General features: G+C 32.8%; 1 protein-coding gene across 2 annotated transcripts in view; it reads right to left on the bottom strand.

The window, feature by feature from the left end:
* Positions 1–21601, bottom strand: part of LOC149420254 (metabotropic glutamate receptor 2-like) — a 710206-nt gene that overhangs the window by 397709 nt on the left and 290896 nt on the right. For both annotated transcript variants that reach the window (XM_089636555.1, XM_089636554.1), the window contains one exon: positions 2250–2420. In XM_089636555.1, coding sequence (XP_089492681.1) covers positions 2250–2420 — 171 coding nt within the window. The remainder of the gene's footprint in view (positions 1–2249; positions 2421–21601) is intronic.

Here is a 21601-nt window from a genome sequence, read left to right as displayed (position 1 = left end):
AGTTTTTTTAGTTGTGGTTCAGCGGGAACTTAAGTTGGGCGGGATTGGTTACGCCGCCTCGAGAACCATTTATTGGATAACCAATACCTGTACCATAGGTCACCACAAGTGGTTCGCTACGTTTGGTCACTTAGCAGGGGTGCCCGGGTTCAGGATGTGGCTACCCATTGAGGTTAGTTTGGGTAGATCCTTTGACCTCTCCACCTGATCTCTTGAGCCATCGCCTCAAACATTTACACTCCTTGTATTTTCGTCCAATCTAATTTCTATTGGGATTGTGTGGGATGTAAAAAATATCCTGATGTAAATTTTTTTTTAACTTTATTCGAAAGCAAGGTTTAATTTTTAAATAAACATTTTTTTAAATAATTGCGAAAAACTAGATTTTCTCTTGTAATATGGACACAGAGTTCATGAAAATGCTTTCATTAGATAGATAGGTTCATGATTAAATAAATAGGTCTTCATTAGGTAGATAGGTTCATGATTCTATAAATAGGTTCTTCATTAGATAGATAGGTATGATTAGATAGATAGGTTTATCATTAGACAGATAGGTTCATCATTAAACAGAATAATTAGAAAAAAAAACAAAACGGCATTTTTTTACTAAATATTTTTTTACAGCACTTTTTTAGGTAGGTATTTTTAACAAAAAATTTAAAAAATTAAATATTGAAAGGGTAAATAATTGAACCACATAATTTAATTTTGGTTGCAAATAACCTCCCCTCTAACCCTACTTCCTTTGATCCATAGCTCATGTGGCACCGTGAGCTATGGATCAAACGTATCAAATATACCATGTACATAAGTAGATAGTAACATATTTATAATAAAATTTATGGTTAATGATTCGTAGTAATGGTATGTTTTTTTTAAATGGTAAAAATTTAGACTGGTATTGTGTAAGCCTACGCAAATATTTTGATGATCGCGATAATTGGTACAAGAAAGGTTAATAAAACTATAACCGCCTTACTAAAAAACATGTTCAAAAATTTACACAAACGATAAATAACTGTTAATGTAGCGTAAATTATTTTTTTTCGGTTGTGTAAATTTAAAACATGTTTTTTAGGTTTGTATGAACGTCGGCGATGTGTGATTGTAATTGCCGAGCGCTTTGGCGACAAATGCCCGCTCTCCGGGCAGAACCGATGAGGTCCACAGGGGCACATCTGGGACCCCAGACTGGCTCGGGGTTCTTAATGCCACCATCCGCAAGAAGAAATGGGAATTGTTCACAGTCCGACAGAAGTAGTTTCTCTGTGAAAACGGCCATATCATTCTACTTTTCAATTCTCAACGGTCTCTCGCCAAGTTAATTCTGAGATTTTTCAGACTTTACTTTCCGGGTGGAATCTGAATGAGCACATTTCAAACGTATTGACCTACTTTGTATGTGAAATCAATAGTTCAGAAAACCAAATTATTTAAAAAAGATCTGCCAGAACAGGTCTAAAGTTCACCAAGCGTAAAGTTGCGTTTAACGAAATTACACTTTCCTTTAACTGTTTTATAAAATTAAAATTATTTATAAATAATGTTATAGAGCTTTTAAATTACGTTTAAGAGTTTTACTATTTACCAGCCCAAGTTATTGAGAAATCACGGGAATCAAAATTAAAGTAAAATTGAATAGAAAAAAAATCACCATGAAACAGGAAGTTGCCTAGTATGGTGATTCAGTGCATCAATGTCTTTTAAATGTCAATTATATATCGTGTATTGTGGAAATAAAATAAAAAAATAATAAAAATATATATTTTTTAATGAAAGTAAGTAGAACCCCGATCAGGTAGATACTTGCTTTATCAGTTGTCAGGATAATTATCCTTCGTGCAACTGATTCTAATTTTGAAAATGACAATTGATTCAAAGCAATTTGAGTTAATTGGACGTGAATAATTACGAAAAACGAAATTTGTGTTTTTGATGACACCATTGATGTATAATATTTTTATGAGACATTAAACGAAAAATTTTGTTCCAATTTTGACCTCCTACTGACCTCCAACTGACCTCTAACTCTCCCAACGCTCTGACTAAAACTACCGAATCCGGTCTGCGTGCACCGCTTATCGCGTTCTAGTAGTGAAAGAAGTTTCGACGAGATATAAGTACGCAGTAGCGCCTCCAATTGTAGTTCCATTGATGGTCATATGTGGTCAGTTTTGCGGGAATATAATTGAATAATAATGATTTACAAATAATACGTTGCTGGAAAAGCTATTTAATTAATTTACCTTAATTCCATAGTTGGACTCTTCGTAAATGATGCTCACATAGCTCCAGCCCAGCTCCCCCACTATATCCACCATGGCTTTCACCTGGTAATGGTCCGATGGAATAGTTCGAGTAAAGTACTCGAACCGCTGTTTGTTGGAAAGCTCAGGACTCGTTGAGAAGAATGAAACCTGCAACAAAGAAGGACAGTAGTAAGAAATCATAATATTATTGACGCCTATTACTTTGCCAAATTCATTGAATTCCAGGAAGACCACACGATATTGCAAATTAATATTAAGGTACCTATGTTGATTAACTGCTGCTGACAAAATAATTCACTTTTGAACAACAAAACTTCACAACAGGGAAGAAAAAGATAGGCACCTACTTACTCCTTTGAATTATTATGAACCACGAATGACACTGAATAACTGTAAAATCAAATGTAATTATAACCAATATTTTAGCTCATTTATTTAATAGGAAAAAACTACCCACCAGATGTCGAAATTTGAAAAATAAATAGCATTAATACCTGATTAAAAGTTAAGAGATGAATAATTTAGCATTTAAAGATACGAAATAATATCTAAAAGGTATTTTTTATCAAAGGTACTATTTATTAGCTACCTACAAAAACAACGCTTGTAGCACCGCCTAATCTTTATTAAAACATGTCGTGCTGTAGAAAAAATAAAGATACTTTTTTTCGGACTTTTGGGCTGGGTTAGTATATATAGGTAGATCTACTCTTACCAATTTGATATTGTACACGAATGATATTGTTAATGCCCTTAATGCATCACATCAAACTGATTCCATATATACTGACTTCAGTAAGGCATTTGATAAAGTAAACCACAAAATATTATTACGTAAACTAAAATTGTTGGGAATAAGAGGGAGCATGTTGGAATGGTTTAAGAGTTATCTATTAGGAAGGTACTTAGCAGTCAAGATAGATTCGTTTACTTCTTATACATTTGCTGCCTCGAGCGGAGTACCACAGGGATCTCACTTGGGCCCAATATTATTTTGTTTGTTTATCAATGATATTGTTAATATTTTTACTAATGTTAAAGTCCTGTTATTTGCCGACGATCTGAAGATATACAGAATAATCAAAGACGATGACGATCGCGCAATTTTGCAGTTGAACCTTAATAAACTATGTGCGTGGTGTTCTGTCAATGATTTGCAACTAAATTTAGGTAAATGCCAGATTATCAGTTTTTACAAAGGCAAAAATCCACTTAATTTTTCCTATTTTATGAATGGTGCTAATCTTCTTCGTGTATCACAGATTCGTGATCTTGGTGTTATATTCCACGAGAGTCTACAGTTTAACGAACACATCGATGAAATAACAAGCGATGCGATGAGAATACTAGGTTTTATTTTGAGAATGGGAGCAAATTTTAAAAGTATGTCAACATTAAAACATCTGTATTGCTCGTTAGTACGAAGCAAATTAGAATACAATTCCACCGTATGGTCACCGTACTACAAGGTCCATTCTCAATCATTAGAAAAGGTACAAAATAAATTCCTTCGGTACATTAATTTTAATATGAAAATTCCAATCGAATTTATAAATTACAATAACTTGCTTGCTGAAACTAAACTTCTTAAATTATCTGATAGAAGAGTGTTAATTGATTTGCTATTTTTATTCAAAATTATTAAATCTTTAATTGACAGCCCTAATTTGTTGGAACTTATTTGCATTAATGTTCCTGCTAGGCAAACTCGCAGTAAAGATACTTTTAAATTTAACAAGAACCTCAACACTAATTATTCTATTTTTTCACCAATTCCTAGAATTCACAACCTTGCGAATAAATACTGTGAACTTATAGATATGTTTGGTTTTGACAATTTTGTGAGCTTTAAAAGGCAACTTATTTCGATTCTATCGGCTAATAATTAACTTTTATAGCTTTAATAATTTTATTACATCTTCTCCCATTCGAAACCTTTCAAGTAAATTATATCCATATTTGTTTGTTTTTTATTTGCTCTACTATACACTTATAATTGTATGCATATACCTACTAACTACTTTTTATACATAACACTATGTTCCATCTCAGATCTTATTATTTCTTATTCATGTCGATATTGCTAAATTCTATTAGTTTTTGCTTTTTACAGGTGCAACTCTTATTTTGTTATTTTTTTTTTTTTTTTTTAAATCTCTGTTATAATGTTCTTTACCTCACGAGTAAGTTACACTCTAATTTATATTGGTTTATCGATTTGTTAAACTCACAATTAATACTGGGTTTAAACACACCCACTTACTTACTTTTTATGTTGAACTTTCTTTTACTTACTATTTCATGCTTGGGTATATTTTATATTGAATCCATCTTATTAGTGTTTTGCTAATTTGCACAAAATTTTATTATATGTGTTGCTTTCTTACAATTAACTCCATTTATCTTCTTATGTTCAATTATTGTAATCAATGTAAATGTATATTTTCATGTAAAAGCCCATTAGGGCGTAAATAAAATAATAAATAAATAAATAAATATATATTTAGTAAGTATAGGTTATTAGCAGGGATTAGTACTAAACTCTGCTAAACCCAGTGCAAAAATCAGTTCATTTTCTACACCTCGACCTGTATTAATAAAATATGGTAGTGCTTGTAGATATAAACATATTTAACTTGTATTTATCTGAGAACAGTAATAAATTTCTTATTATGCACTATGCAAGTGAATTTTATTATACCTTGAACAAAGCAAGCGAAGTTCATTAGAAAATGGTTTGAGCGGCTAAGTTTTTTTTAATTTCAAATTGTTTTTGTTTAATTTTTTTAAGATTCTTACTACAAAATAACCATTCCTTGAAGGCGATCGCGAACCCGCAATTACTTTCTTTTCTACATTAAAACTTCGAGATGTTTTATATTGGATAAGCTCTTCTTGCAGTAAGACTCTAAGAGATTAGTCTCGGGAAATACAGCTCTGAGCCAATCCTTTTAAGTCTCTTATCTCGTTACTAAATTGCACTTAATTCTTTGAAAAAACCACTGCAACATTGTTGTTCTTTGAGAATACTGTATTTACTTTGCAATCCTTTAGAAATATCAAGAAACTGACTTGTTGAAGTCTTAAGATTTATTTGAATCTATTATCTTTGTTGTATGGGAAGTAGTTTTATAAAAACAAACAACGGGTATTTTATGTACCTAACCTAACCAACTCCGGAGGTGATATTTTTAAGGGCCGGATGCCTACATGGCGGGTCGGATTGGGAGAGGCCGGTTGAGGTAAATCCTTTCAGAAAATTTGGAGAGATGGATTCATAGGTCACTCCTTGACCCCCAGATTTGTACCCACCCCTCATACACGGAGAAAAATGAATATTAAAAATCTCTTCAAATTATATATATTCCGCTTTAAAATAAAATTGAAGACCTTTAACGAATGAATGGATAGGTTCCCTTATAAAAATTTAGTAAATTTCGAATACATTACCACAATTTCTTAACACGTGTTCTAACACATCATTTTTCTCCGTATACCCCTTTATTTCCCAGAACTTCTTCTCATTAATTTCCCTGGAAGACTCTCCACCCAGTATTCTCAAAGATGACGTAGACTTTGAAGGAAATATTTGATCTCGGGGCTTTTTGTGTGGAGCTCATGTACAAATATTAATTAAGAAGTACACTTAGGGTTAAAATTTAATGAGTTTCCATAATAATCTATGGAAGGTGATGTTCAAGTATGAAGTGAAAATGAAAATGGTTTTACGTGTTGGTTTGATATCACAAAAAGTGTTAAACAAAGCTGCGTAATGTCACCATGGACATTCAATCTATACATGGATAATTGTATGCAAGAACTGAAAGAGGTGGGGTTTGGCTCGAATTTAAGTAATCTGAAAGTATGTTGCCTAAGATCTACAGGATGAACGAAATATTTATGAAGAATGAGTTCATGATGAACGTAAGTCATGGTGTTTCAAAGTGTTTTAAAGTCGTCATATGGCAGTCGTAAATTTTGATTGCAGTTTTAGTACTGACACGTCCCCACCCACGTATTTCCAAAGATACGAACTATTGAAAAATTCCACCGTCAGTTTGAACTTACTATTACCAAAGTCATGAAAAGTGAGTTGAGTTGCAAAGCGAAATATGATTGAAGTTTTTAAATTAACCGTAAAATGAAAGATGGGTAGTTAATTGAAAAAAAAATTAAATATGATTTTAAAAAATGAGGTTTCCATTTCCACTTGCTAAAACCAGAGTACTTGAATAATAATACTATATCCTAAAGTACATTTGCGAAAATACCTCCCGATCATAAAAGACTTACTGTAATAAATTGGTATACCTACGCAATTTTTAAAGACTTTTTTTTCTTTTGCGTATATGTTCAATACTGTTATGATTATATACATTAAAAAAAAAAAAACAGTTTCTTTATGAACTATTTCTTGTTTTCACCGAACCTAAATTTGAAAACTTCACTTTTTGTACAATTGAAGGATTTTGTGAACTAATTTTAAATTTATTTGGAGAACGAATTTTTTAACTCCACTCCAACAAGTCTAAGTCTTCATGCTCAATAACACGTATTTTTAAATCTCACTTTCTTGAAAACTCTGGGAGATAACTTGAAAACTGTAATTCATATATTTTAAAAAGTTAATCAAAAAGCAGTCTGAGAAGACATGGAAAAGTAAAGAATTTTATAAATAGTTTGAAGATAAAAAATTCTCACATAAAACTTTAAAAAATCTTTTTAATAGTTGGAAAATCAATTTTTGGTAGAAATTTTAAACTTTTAATCTTACGTTGGTATCTCAGTGTATCATCAGAAGTGTTAAATGTCAAAGTCTGAATGAAAACACGCAAAAATTCTACCTTTTTTGTTATGTGGAAATTGTGAAAATAGCCCTACAACGCGCTACAGTCATTGGAACAGCGCCAAATGTTATCACCCCAGTGTGGTTAGTTTTTTAATATTTTACACCCTGGTAGTGTTAAATAGATCTGTATCCACTACTTTCACTATGTGAACTCATATACAATAGTTCACGAATCCTCGACTTAACGCAGCCAGAAAAGGGTCATGTTTTTGAAAATAACATAATAGAATATTTCACACCGCAAATAATAATTTGTTTAACCATGTTCAATTCGAAAATTAGAAACTTTTTCCTACAAAAAGCGGGCTCATTGCCTGGTGGTAATTTTGAAATTATCGTCAGTGAATTTTTTTTTTGTAAAAATGCAGGTAACCCTGAAACATTAATTTTTATTTATTCTTTAAAATTAAATTAAAATTTTTTTTTTTTAAGGAACATAAACAGGCTAAATATAAATTTAATATACAAAGGAGGATGGAACAGAAACAGACCAATTATAAATGTTCAAAGCTGGTAGATTTGGTAATATACAACTAAGAATTTGGTGAATGTAGATTAAAATATAAAAAGCAGGACTAAGTAACAAATTTAAAAGCCGAAGTAAAGTATAAAAAAGTATAAAATTTATGTATAACAAATGTAATACACCTATATAATGCACAAGAATATATGTGTTTTTAAGTAGGGATACAGGACAAAAATTTAACAATATAATTATTTTGTATTTTTTGGTATTTGAAATTTTTACAGCTGTTTCGGCTTTCATGGCCATTTTCAAACTGTCCAAATTCTCAAAACTGTCAAAATTAAATGGAGTTTTACGAATAAAACACAAAAACAATAAATAACATACTGAAACCTTAAATTTTGTAGACTGATGATGTGTTTACCTTGCCATTCAGATTAAATCACTAATTATGTGTCAAAGAACACAATTTCGGCAACAAAAAGCTAGCATGAAAAACAAAGTTGTCTGAAAGTACTTTAAATTTAGTGTAACTCTATAACTTGTAACGTAATATGTAACTTAAACCTTAGCGCAAATTATGCACTTCTGTCTACGACGATAGCAACTGAACACAAAATAATTAGTGTACCTATTTACACACATGGGTTTTTGCGAAAAATGCCTGCAGGATATTATTATTTTGCAGCAAATTTAGATTTTAGTTAAGGCCAACATGTTGACAGTACCATATTTGTTAAAGTGACATTTTGATTTTTGTGTTCAACAACCCCAGCAGAAGTAATATCTTTAGTCAAAATTAATTGCAATGCTTCATGGGCACACTTCTTCAACACTGCAAATGTAGGGTCCGGCTCTTCTGAGTTAAAGACCTTTAAAAACAAATTAAAAGATCTCTGCATAAAACACCCAACAAATTAAATGTCAGATTCACCCATCAAAAGCGAAACAAGTTGAGATCATGATGCTTTTTTTGTTGTTGTTGGAACGCGGAAGTGCGATTCTCTATAGCTATTTTTTTGAACAGCGTTTTTGTTTCTGGAAAAAAGTTGTTTATTTGTAGGAGGGTCATCGATGTTGTGAGTGAATGATACTTTATAAATAATATTATGTAGATCTTCAAGTTTATTAAGCAAAGAAAAGTAAATTACTAACTAACTAACTAACCATCATGCCGTTTCTCCGCAGGGGTGTTTAGAGAAGACGGACCGCCAAACAACTTGGTCTTGGCATACACTCCTAGCCTCATTCAAATTCATGCATCTTCTCATAAATACTCTTCTATAATTTTGGCTTATTACATGGCCCGACTCAAGTGTCTGATTAATTTGGTAATGCCATGTCTTTCTCATGTCTTCTGCCACCATTCACATTTGCATCATACATATATTCTCTTTACACTCCTTTCTTCGTTCATTCGCTCTACCCGCCCAAACCATCTAAGCGTCCATTTTTCGATCTTACTCATTACTCTTACATCAGTTTTGCACTCTTTGATGATCTCCACATTTCTCACACCATCTTTTTTACCACACATACGCCTCATAGATCTCATTTCTACAGCGTTCAGTCTACCTTCATCCTTTATCTGCTAGTTCCATGCCTCACTTCCAAACATCCGGGTAGGTAGCAGCAATCCATTGTGTACTGTTAGCTTCGCGTCTTTTGACATTTTTTTGTTAGCGCCAACTGCGTTCAGTCTTCCATTAACAGAGTTTCCAGCATTTAACTTTCTTTCAAAATCTCTGTCAGCCTTTCCATATCTTGTAAACATACTTCCTCAATACACAAACTCATCCACCTGCTCCAAATATTCCTCATTCACAACTATATTACTCACTATTTTCGTACCCTATCTTTCAAACACTATGACTTTAGACTTACATTCATCATGAACTCATTCTGTATACATAATTCGTTCATCTTAGATACGACAGACGGTAGATCTTCCATTCCGTTAGTAATCAGCACCGCATCATCAGCTTACAACAGGCAAAATACTTTCAGATTACTCCAATTTGCGCCTAATCCCACCTCTTTAAATTCGTGCATACAATTATCCATGTATAGATTGAATAACCATTGTGACATTACGCAGCCTTCTTTAACATTGAATATGAAAATTGTGATATGAAAACAACCCGTTAAACCACCGTTCACCCTAATACATGGAACACTTCTCTCATACACTGACGCAATTGCTCGGTCGTATGCTTTTCGTAGATCTTCACAGGCACAGAAAAGTGGCAAAAAACTAGAAATCCTTTTTGGAAAAAAATCGTTTTAAATCATCCGTCGAACCGACGAAGATTCGTCAAGTTTTTTAAAATTACAGTTTAAACGGATTTACATTACAATTGCAGCGCGACTTCATTCCTAAGTTATCGCAATTGATCCAAAGCGCAAGTGCTAACAACGGTGTTCGTTAAAAACCATTTAAAGTATATTTAAACTTCCAAACAAGCATCGGCTCTCGTTTTCTAATGCTTCTTGCACATCGACACATGGTGATGAAGAAGATCGCAAGGACAGACTTCCGATGATTGCGTTCCTGTTCGGAGCACCTTTGTTCGTCGCGCTGAAGGGCCAGGGCCACGTTTTTACGAATACTTTAAGAATGCTAATAACTAGATCCAAGATGAGTGCTATTTATTTCACATGTAATATTTAATTTTTTTTTTGTTTTTTTCGAAACTCCAAAAGTCCAAAATCAAAGTCATGGATTGGTACCCATCTCCGATGATGGAGCTCTACCAAGAGTAAGAGCACGGATTAAATTAAACATATTCTCAGTGGCACCCTGGTTTTAATACCAAAACTAGCCTCGATACCACTATGGGGCCTTAGAGCCTTACACGTCTCACCATTTTAAATATAATGTAGCAGATAGCTATATCACTAACTGCCACTACAATATTGACGCCCACAGCACATTCCACCGTAATATTGCCGCCCACCGTGATTTTTTTTTATAATATGACCTTACTCCTTCTTTAAAAGCTAAAAGGGCTAAATGTCATCAGGATCAGAAAAAATATATACCCCTTACCTACGCTCCCAGAAGCCATAGTTTTCTTAGCACAGATACAGGAGCGAACAACAGTGTAAATAGCATTGAAGATCTAGGTATTGTATTTGATCCCACACTAACGTTCTTTGGCCACATATTATCACGGCTTGCTACAAACTCAGGTCAGGTAGCATACTTTATACAGACGGATCAACCTTGTAACGTAACAATTTTGAACAAAAGTAGAATTCAAATCATGCGCCAAGGCAATTAGTTACGCGAACCAGCCGCAAGGCGCAGTAAACGCAGGCGGTGACCGGCGATCGGCAGACTCTCGCGCGAGTTAGATTTAAAACGGTCGTGCAAAATCCCGTGGTTCCCCACGAATTTCGTCTCGTGCGGCATTGCTGCTGACCATTTGTACAACAATGAATTATCACGCGGAGTTTGGTTCTGATAATTGATAATTCCATCTCCGCTAATCGTTGTTACCGCTGAATTACGAAAGTAGTAAGGCTAGGGCTGGTAAAAAAAAACCGTCGGAGTCATTTGTACTGACGTCATTAACTTACCAATGTCCGTGTGTGTCATTTGTACTGACGTCATTAACTTACCAATGTCCGTGTGTGTTTCCTGTAGAAACGACAACATCACCAGTGAATTACTAACAACACAAACTGTGAGTTTTCACCTGTTTCCTACTCCATAATGGGTCGGTAATTTCTAATTTAAAATAACACAACAGATAGAGAGCAACCATTTCCCGTAGAATCTTGGTTAAAGCCATTAACCAAGCTTTATCCTGATAACACAATTATTTTTAATGTAAACCATGCTTTATTTGAGTAGTTTGAAAAATTCCTGATACGCGACGAAAATTAAAACTACAATCCTGGGGGTTCTAGAGTGCACGCATGCATATTATACCAATTAGAAGTAAGCGCGGCACAGTCACCCTAAAACTCAGGTAGCGATCGGACGAATATCTATAACCCGAGCTAGAACGCCGAGAGGTAAACGCAATGATTACCTTATCTCAAATTGATCTTAATTTACGTAAATAAATCTGTATAAACCTGTGAATCACCCCCACGTGTCAGATAAGTATCACTGAGGACTATGTATCCATGGCGTAACAGTAGCGAATCAATATATTTGTGTATCACAATTTGGAGATGATATTGCAAACTAAAAAGAGTTGCTGTTTCGTGACGCTGAATTTTTTTAATGTTTTTTTCCGTTACAAACAATAAGAAGGCTCGTATTCAAATTTTACTGGTTTGAATCTGCGCAGTGTTGCTTTAAATTGAATCGAGCCGCCCGCGCCGGCGCGAAAACGTCATCTAATGACAGTTGACAAAAACACAATACCGAGAAAATAACCAATGTATCAATTCGATTTTAGCCTTAGTTATAATTAGTTTAATCTTATACGAGTGCCTGTGAATTCCTCCACAATACGAGCGCTACCAAAAGAAACATATCATCGAACATCACAACCAACTCTTCCGTAAGTCACATTTGCGAACCTATCTTTTTGGTTCAGCGAACGGAGCGTTATTTTCCATAGGCACATACCTGCCTAGATTATAACCATTATAATCTAACCCATGTGTCGATAGTCTACGGGATTATCAAACAGTTTTAAAAAAAAATCATTTTATATATTATATAGTATTTTTATAATAACAAAGCTCGCCGTTTGCTATTTTTCAGTGAAGTAAACAAACAGAGTAGGTATTTTGTTGTAGAGTAAAGATAATAGTGTTATCATGACGGCCACGATGTTCTCACTGTACGTGGCTCAAATGGAGTCAGTGATAACATTATGTCAAGAATTTCTAAAGATACCCACAGAGCTTTGTCCTCTCTGGATAATGGCACACCTTACTTAAAGTAAACACATATTACGTGAAATAATAACGTTTCCTTTATTCTCGACGCAGTTTTCCTCCGAACATATTTTACCCAAGTAATAATGAACGGAATTTGGGGAATTGCGAATTACGCTTTACAGGGTGAAGAATACCCAGTTTTATTTTTAACCTTTATTGGGTTCTAGATTTTTATCGCAATTACATTTAACGACCTCTGTGGCGCGGCGGTGAGTTTGAAAATTTCTAAGGTTAAGTACATCACGTATTTTTTTTAATTAATATTTTTCATGTGACACCTCACCGGAGCGCCTCTGTCTATACAGTGTAAAGCAGGGGAAATCCACCTCCAACTCCAACTGGCTAATCCAGGAATCACAGGAGGTAATTTAAAAAAATATATTTTTTAGATGCTTACGCTGTACTGTTTTTTTTTGCGTTTTATTCGAAATTACTTATTACTCAAATTGGTGTACAAGATATTTCAAGAACTACTAGACCGATTTTGTTAAAATTTGAACACATATTTTTTATTATATTATCTAAAATTACGTGAAGGATTTTTTTGATTGGATGGCTCGTTTTTTGTTAATTTTCCTCCACCATCTTAGCTATTTATTACGCTTCTTAAAAATTATTTATTTTTATTTTTCAGACTTTGTCCGACAGTCAAAGACTTGATCAGGCAAATCTGCGTTCTTTTTTTATTGCGTATTATTTTAAATAAAAATATATATTTTTAAAATTTAAAAGCTACGTCAAAATTTATTTTTATTTTTATACCTATTGTTCCTAGCGCCAAGGTGATGTAACCCCTTAAGGCGAAGCTTAAGGCTAAATCACTATTTTAATTAATCTTTATAACAAATTGGTGTACATGATGAATACCAAAAAATATGTTTAGATAAATTGAAGGTTTTCCTCTCGTTTCGTTTGAGTAAATACAAATAAAATAAATTACTCACTAAAAATATAAATGTAAATTACTAAAAAGATTTTTTTCAATAGAAATGTAACAACGCGTATAGGACACCTTTTAAAAAATACAGTATTATATCTAAGATTATCTGTGACGGTCTCACTTGATTAACTTTTTTGTTTTCTTATAAAATTATTTACAAAATAAATAAAAACTAGTTTTTTGCTTGAAATCGAACGTTTCTAGACTCCGTTTGTCAAACGATTTTAATGCCTATTACCTACATTATAAGGTATACCAAGAAAATACACATTTTTGATTTGTAGCTTACTCTTAATTAAGAAAATGTCTTTTATCCTCATTTTATTTTCTTGATGGTCTGCTAACGTTCATTAGGTATAAAATGCTACATATTGTACATGCACTATATTTATTTATTATTTATAATGCCTATGAATTCCATATATTTATATTTTTCCCCGACAAAGATTTGACCTAGCAACCTCTAATTGAAGATTTCTTACCAATCAGTTAAAATAGGATAAATTTCTTACTCTTAAGCCTTCAGGTTAATTTGTTTGCTTTTGGAAACTACTTATATGATCTCCCAGTAATCGTTGTATATCCCTTATTACTTTGGCGAGAAATATGATCTGAATGGTGTTAGAAAGAGACAACACCACGATTTGTATTCAAATGTAGAAGTAAACCACCGTAAAATTTAAATGTGTACCATTATGAAACTAAAGAAGGCAATTTGAAAAAACTTATGAGACTGTATATTTATTATTTTAAATGAAACAACAAAAAATCGAGGTGTCAGTAATGTTTATAATGCACTTGTCTTGTAATTTTAGTAGAAAGTGAACCATTATTTTTTGTTTGTATTAAACATTTTGAAACACATGTTTTTTTTTGTAATCATAAGATTTGAAAGCGTAATGTTAGTGTAACCTTTAAAGGTAAGCTTAAAAATAAATAGTTTTCATTTTTTGGATATGTTTATAAATATTCCATTTATTTTGATTTTATTGCACAGCCGTAATACCTTCCGACAAAATAAGCCTGAGGCCTGAGGAGTTAAAGCTACCAGAAAAAAAAGCTTCCAAAACGATTGGATCTTTCCCAAGAAGACGTCAAACATAATCATATTGTTGTTCTGAAAGGTTAGTTATATCAGACTCTACCCCATTTTTTACATTTCTGGCTAAAAAAATTTTACCCAGAAAAGCATGGTATAAAATACGAAGGCTTTATTTTTGTACCGTCAGATTTTTGTAATCTCTCCGGGGACATTATTTCGTTTCTTTGTATTAAAGAAAGCTACATGCATAATTATTTACTATACGTTATGGAAATGTATTCATGCTCCTTGATTTACGTTCATTCGATTATGTAAATGGGTATCCTAGTGAAAAAAAAGAATATAATTTTATAAAATGTTCTTTAATGTAAATTTTGTTCCGTGAGTTAACTTAAGGTCACTGTCACTGTGTTTTGTTTAAGTAACCTTGTTAGTTGATCTTTAATTAATGGGTGACGAAAATATTCTTTTTAAACGATTTTACTCGATTCTTTTAAGCAACAAGGAGGATAGTGTAATATTATTACTAAGCTATCTGTATGTGGCGGGGTTGCTTGTCATTCGCAAGAACAGTTTTCCATCAGGATTTGTATGGCAAAAAGTGGGTGAATTTTTTATTGAACACTGACAAAGCTTTAAAAGGTAACTATTTATCTCGAAAGCTGAAATCGTAATATCTTTTAAGAAGTGGGAGTAGGGTATATTATGGTACTTCTAATATATATACATACATATTATACTGCTCTCACTTTTATACTATGATAATATACCTAGATATTAGGTAGTTACGTATCATTCCCAGACCAATATTAGAATTAATAGTACGAGCAATATGACAGCATCTGTAGGTCAAGGATTCAAATCCAGGTGTGGGAAAGTATGGCCATTTAATTTTGTTTCACAATAAATTCATTTAAACTTACATGCAGTTTGAAATACACATACGAAAAAATGTAAAAATACATGAAATATAAATAAAAGGTAAGTAATCGGAACACAACACTGAACAAACATTTAATAATATTGAATATGGATAATTTATCGAGAATATCTTATTATTATTATATTATATTATATCTTGTTAAAAATGGGATTGCAGTCCTTTCACGAATTGATTGATAGGTCATCACGATATCGGAAAACGTGTTTATAAAAATCCTATGTTTCAGTATTTCGCCATTGTATATTATCAAGGCACATACAGGTGTATGAACAGTGAACACGTCTTCCAATATATTGTAAATTAACTAAATGTTTATCAGTAAACGGCTTGCAATCCCGTTTTTAACCAGAATAATTAAATTAGCATTTACTCATTTTTCTCTGTGCACTTAGGCTCTACCCGTTTGTGTGTAACTGTTATATAATAGGATCATTTTAAAATAGTTTAAAGTTATAATAAACTTGTTCTAATATACTTTTAAGTAGAGTTCAAAAGCTTAGTTAAAATAGAAAAATGGCGTCAATTTATAAGTACATATTATGTAGAATGCATGACTTAAGGTTTTAAATATATATTTAGTTTTAAAAATAAATACTACGTTAAAATAAAGAGCAAGTAGATAATGTAAATACCACGTTGAATATTATATTTTATTTAGGTACCTGAACCAGTAAAGATACACCTTATGTATTCCGGTAATTACAGGGGTATACCTTATTTAATTAAGAGGTTTAACCAGGTTTTCTCAAAACCGCAACCACAGCCTCTATTCCAGGGCGGGTTACGAAAACTTTAGGCTCAACAAGTGCAACAACTCCAACATTCAAGGAGGATTTTACACAAAAGGATTAATTTAAGAGTATCTTCAATATTTGCACGAATGTTAAATAACAAGCAACGATCATTTATATAAAAAAAAATACTGGGACAACCTCGCTCGACCATTGGTAACTACTTACTAAAAAATCAAATCATTTTTCTATCTCATATTTCAAATTGATAACTAAGAATATTATTTGAAAAATATTTTTTCTAATATTTTTGGCAGCTTTCTTTTTTAATGATTAGAAAATTCTAAAGAATTGGTTGGTAACCTAGATACTATCTAGGATAAACCTTTTTTAGCGCCCTTTAGTTGATTTTTCACGAAAACGGCGCTATATAAATAAGCCAAATATTATTACCCATTGACTTTTCTAAAAATCTAAATGAATAATAATAATATAATAATATTGGAACATCTTATCTTCCACTATTGAAGGGTATTATCCGTCAATATAATATAAAATTTAAGAAAAACACACTACCAAATTCAATCGAAACATGAAACAGACACAGAATATAAAAAGCTAAAGGTCTCAACTGGGAATCGTATGCAAAATCTCTGTTTTACCGGGATAACGTCTTTATCCACACTGCCATTATCATACGTTATATTTGGCGATCTAATATTTCAAATTTAGAATTAACAATATTATATTGCAATTTATTTTCCCCACATACTTTTTCTTATATTCTGATTCATGTTTCATTCAGATTTGTTTGTATTGTCCTTCAATGATATATAACATCGATAGTGTTTACATATTTATATTGTGCTTCTAAAACCGGAAGTCTTCTTAATAGAACTGTCAAAAAAAATTACAACTTAGACTATGTATTGCCTGTACTAAATAGATAAATAAAAAAAGCCTTAAACATTACAGAAAAGTTATACCAATAAAAATTGATCACGTAATATTATAAAAATATTTATTTATAAAAATAATGTACCCAAAAAGTATGGAATAAGTGGGGATACTCTTCTTCACATTTATATATTTAATCGATGCTTACACCACATCCAAAAAAATACCAATTCGGCAGATTTAAATGAAGATTCATTTCATATATTTATTATAGTATCTATTCAAAAAGATATAACTAAATTTGTTCCGTTTTTGTCATTTTAATCACTCGAACGATTTTTTATCACATTATAGCAAGTTTGTGGAAACGTCTTAATGTGCAAAATTTAGAGATTATAAAAATATCCGATAAGTAGTGAAATTAATGGGGACTCGTTTTAAACCACAGTAAGCAGTTTATACACGTTTCCATTTAAACATTTCAATCATTGAGTTTAAGCCATTTGAGCTCGATTTACGATGTTCTAAAACCTTGTTTTTATACATGGTCTTTTAAAAAAATAAATAAAAAAGCCTTGCATGAAAAGTTTGTAAAATTAAAAAGAAAATTATTTAGCTAAAGGAAAAAAATCGAATCATGTATTTGGTTCAAAATAAGTTTCAGGAGATATTGAAAGGTTAATAGTAGTGGATAAGAAAATAGTAATGGATAGTTAAAAAATGCAGTAGATGATAACTTTTGCGTGAAATTATTCCGTCCTCTGAATTGTTGTAGCGCGTGTTTAAACAAGTATAAAATTAAAGACATGGACACATTGTTAGCTGATTGTTACATTCGTTTTACCAATATTTTCTAAAATATTTCCATAAAGTGATAAATATTTTAAGGGTTTTCCTTTACTGTATCTACAGAAAATTGTTTCAATTTTAAAAATACAGGCTAAAAGTTGGTTGGTCAAGCATTATTATTTAATTTTGTAATTTTTGCTACAAGCAAAGATTTTAACCCATAACAGAGATCGTGACATTTATATGTCTCAAGTAGGTTGGAGTCATTTTTACATTTAAATTTCAGTCCTCCTTAAAATACGTTATTTTAATGATTGTTCATCGAACTGAACATTTTTAAGCTTATTTGACTTTTTCGAAGAATTAACATAATCTTGTCAAATTCCTCCAAGATCCAAGCTCCAAAATATGAAATTGTATTTATTTTGAATTCCTAATTTTGAAGGATATTCAAGTATTGTAGATTTAGTTTGATTTTTGCGAAAGACTGAACCAATATGGAACCATGCATTAATATCAAATATTAATATAATAAAATAACTTTGTTTTTGATACCACTTTATTACATATATTCATAAATTATAAATTTGTTCAGTGCCCTTGAGATTTTGCACAAAAACGGCGCTGTACAAATCATCCAAGTATTATTATAATATATAAAACCAACCGGTTTCGATTCACCTCGAACCTTTCAGGTTATTTAAAAATCACAATAAATTTACAATTTATAAATAAATCCTCTTTTAGTAAATCCTCCTACATAAATGTGCTACACAGATAAGACAGGTTAACGTTTTAACAATCTAGAAGCTTTGGAAATAAACAATAAGACTTGTCAAATAGACGCATTTAAAAATTTTGCCCTCTTCTCCATCTACCTCCACCCCTACCTTCCCTCGCTAACAATAAAAATTGATGTTCTCTCTACCTCTTCTATCTTACCTATAAATACACTGTTACTCTGTTATTGATTTAATATGTTTTTATATTACCCTAATGAAGTTTTAGTGTGAACCAAAATCGGTTCTATTTATATTAAAAATATATGCAATAATAATTATTATATAAATGTTTATCCACAAAGTGTTAAATACATGTGAAAAATTAAATATTAATTTGCCAAGTTCGGAACAAAATATTTTTTTCAGTGCAATAAAACATTCAAACACGGACCAAGCTTATAATTTGGACTATTATAATATACTTCCGTGGTAAGTAAATACACAGTAATTCACATGGAAGTCATTCTCCGAATCAGGAGTCAGAGTTTTGCAGTTTTGTTCAACCCTCTAGCATATTTATAATTTAGCATTGGGAAATCAGCGGGTCATGACGGACTGAGTATCGAACACATCAAACATGCTGGAGGACCAATTTCTCTACTGCTGGCAAGTTTGTTTACCGACATCTTGAAAAACAGATACTTACTTACCAACTTATATGACAAGAACCATAATATCACCTATTCTCAAATCTAAATCGTTGGACTCTACCTGTCAGGCCAGCTATAGACCGATCTCAATTGCCACCACCATCGCACGATTATTCGAACGTCTATTACTAAACAGGATCGGAGCCAGTTGGAAACTTATGACAACCAACTGGGATTAAAAAAGCAAATTCATATCGATAATGCTATATTTACGTTAAAAAACCCCTGGAATTCTTCAGGAATAAAAAGACCACCTCATATGCATTTTTCTTAGACCTCTATGGAGAAAGAGGCATATTATTGGAGGTCACATACATATATCCTCGACTCGTGGTACAGATAGCAGGAAAACCTAGTAAGATGGAGGGATGATTTTTCCGAACCATTCCTCTTGAAGAGTGGCGTCCGACAGGGAGGAAGCATGTCGACAATACTGTTTAATTTGTACATGGACGAACTCACCGAAAGGCTAAACAATGCAGGAGTAGGCTGCCACATCGGAGGATAGTGTCTGAATAACGTCAGCTATGTGGACGACATGGTCCTGATGGCACCTTCTTTTTTTAGACTGCGTATTCTTCTGAAAATCTGTGAAGAGTATGCTGAAGAAACAAATATGTTGTATAACCCCGCTAAAACGGCTCTATTGGTCTCTCCAGCAACCCTAAACAGTGTGAACTTGAAGGTGACCGAAGGAACTAAATACCTTGGACACATAATCACGAGTAATCTGATGGACGATGATGATATCGATAGACAAAGACGAAATCTCAGCGTTAAAGCAAACATGCTCTGTAGAAGATTTCGCCTTTACAGTACCGCAGTTAAAAGGACGCTCTTCCTTTCCTTCCCAACGTTGTACACGTGTGAACTATGGGCAAACTACAAAAAGAGTAGTACAGAAAGACTACGGGTCTAATACAATAACGCTTTCCGCACAAAGTTTTGTCTCCACAGATACTGCAGCGCTTCCCGTATGTTCACGGAGGGGCGAGTTCCCAGATATGCAGCCCTTATGAGATCCAGGGTGGCAGGAATAAGCAGCTCTGGAAATATCCTCACGATAGAAGCCCGCCTCACTCCATCCTCCAGCATTGACGCACACTGGAGAAAAATACTAGCACCTAATATAGTCACGGCTCCCTAAAAGCTTCAACTTTCTGTTATTATATTATTTTTTATCATTTTATGTTCAATTCATATGTTTTTTTTTCTTTGTTTTCCTGTTCTATTTTTTGTTTTTCATCAAATTTTTTGAATCTCTGTATGGAATGTGTGGGACTGCACTAACCTCCTCACATTCCGGAATAAACATTTATTATTATTATTATTATACCTGGTCTTATTCGAAAAACTTGTAGGCACATGTTCTATATTATCTGTTTTTAAAAGTTAATAAAATATAATAATATCTGTTGAAAATTCAATTTCTGTTTTTATTTACGAAGTGCCTGTAAGTAAGTGAAAAAACAAAACAGAACTAGTAAGACTATGACATTCCCGATTGAAGTATGTTGTGAGGCGAAAGTAGTGGGAAGGGAAAGGAGATAGGACGACAAATTAAGGAAGTACCTGACTATCCAGACTGACCTAGCCACCAAAAAGGTCTAAAGTAATTTCAAGCAACGTTTAAATTTCGTCTTTTTAATCTACCAGCGTGCCGCAAATACATTTTATGTTATATTATTGTTGTGGTGTTTGTTGTGCAATTTGTGGTGACTATTATTTGGTGGTTGTGGTGGTTGTTGTGGTGTTGTGGTTGTTTGGTGGATATGGTGGTGGTTGTGATGGTGTTTATAGTGATGGTTGTTGTTTGGTGGTTGTGGTGGTCGTTATGGTGGTGGTTATTGCGGAGGTTATTGTGGTAGTTGTTGTGGTGGTGGTTGTTTGTCGGTTGTGGTGGAGGTTGTGGTGGAGGTCGATGTGGCTGTGGTAGTGGTTATTGTGGTAGTTGTTGTTTGGTGGTTGATGAAGTGGTTGTGGTCGTGGTCACCGTGATGGTTATTGTGGTGTTATTTATTTGGTAGTTGTGGTGGTGGTGGTTGTGGTCGTTATTATAAGGGATTTTAAGATGGCAGTTTTTTGGCGGTTGTGGTGGTGGTATTATGGTCGTTTTTGTGGTAGTTATTCTGAAGATTTGGAGAAATTATTTAAGCCGTATAGTAAAAGATAATGCGGTATCAGTATGTATTTCAAATTTTGTAGATAAACCAATAAAATATATATAATAGTATTATTAGGAAAGCTATATTTCTGCAGCGGTCTATGTATCTTTGGGACTAAGTATTGGTAATTATTGTTATAATATAATGTTATGTCTAGCTAAAACGCCCT

Source organism: Hesperophylax consimilis, chromosome 10 (genome assembly GCF_061612785.1).
Source record: "Hesperophylax consimilis isolate HC1 chromosome 10, BYU_Hcon_1.0, whole genome shotgun sequence".
NCBI lineage: Eukaryota > Metazoa > Arthropoda > Insecta > Trichoptera > Limnephilidae > Hesperophylax > Hesperophylax consimilis.
Note: the sequence above shows the minus strand (reverse complement) of the source record. Positions and strands in the feature narration are given on the sequence as shown.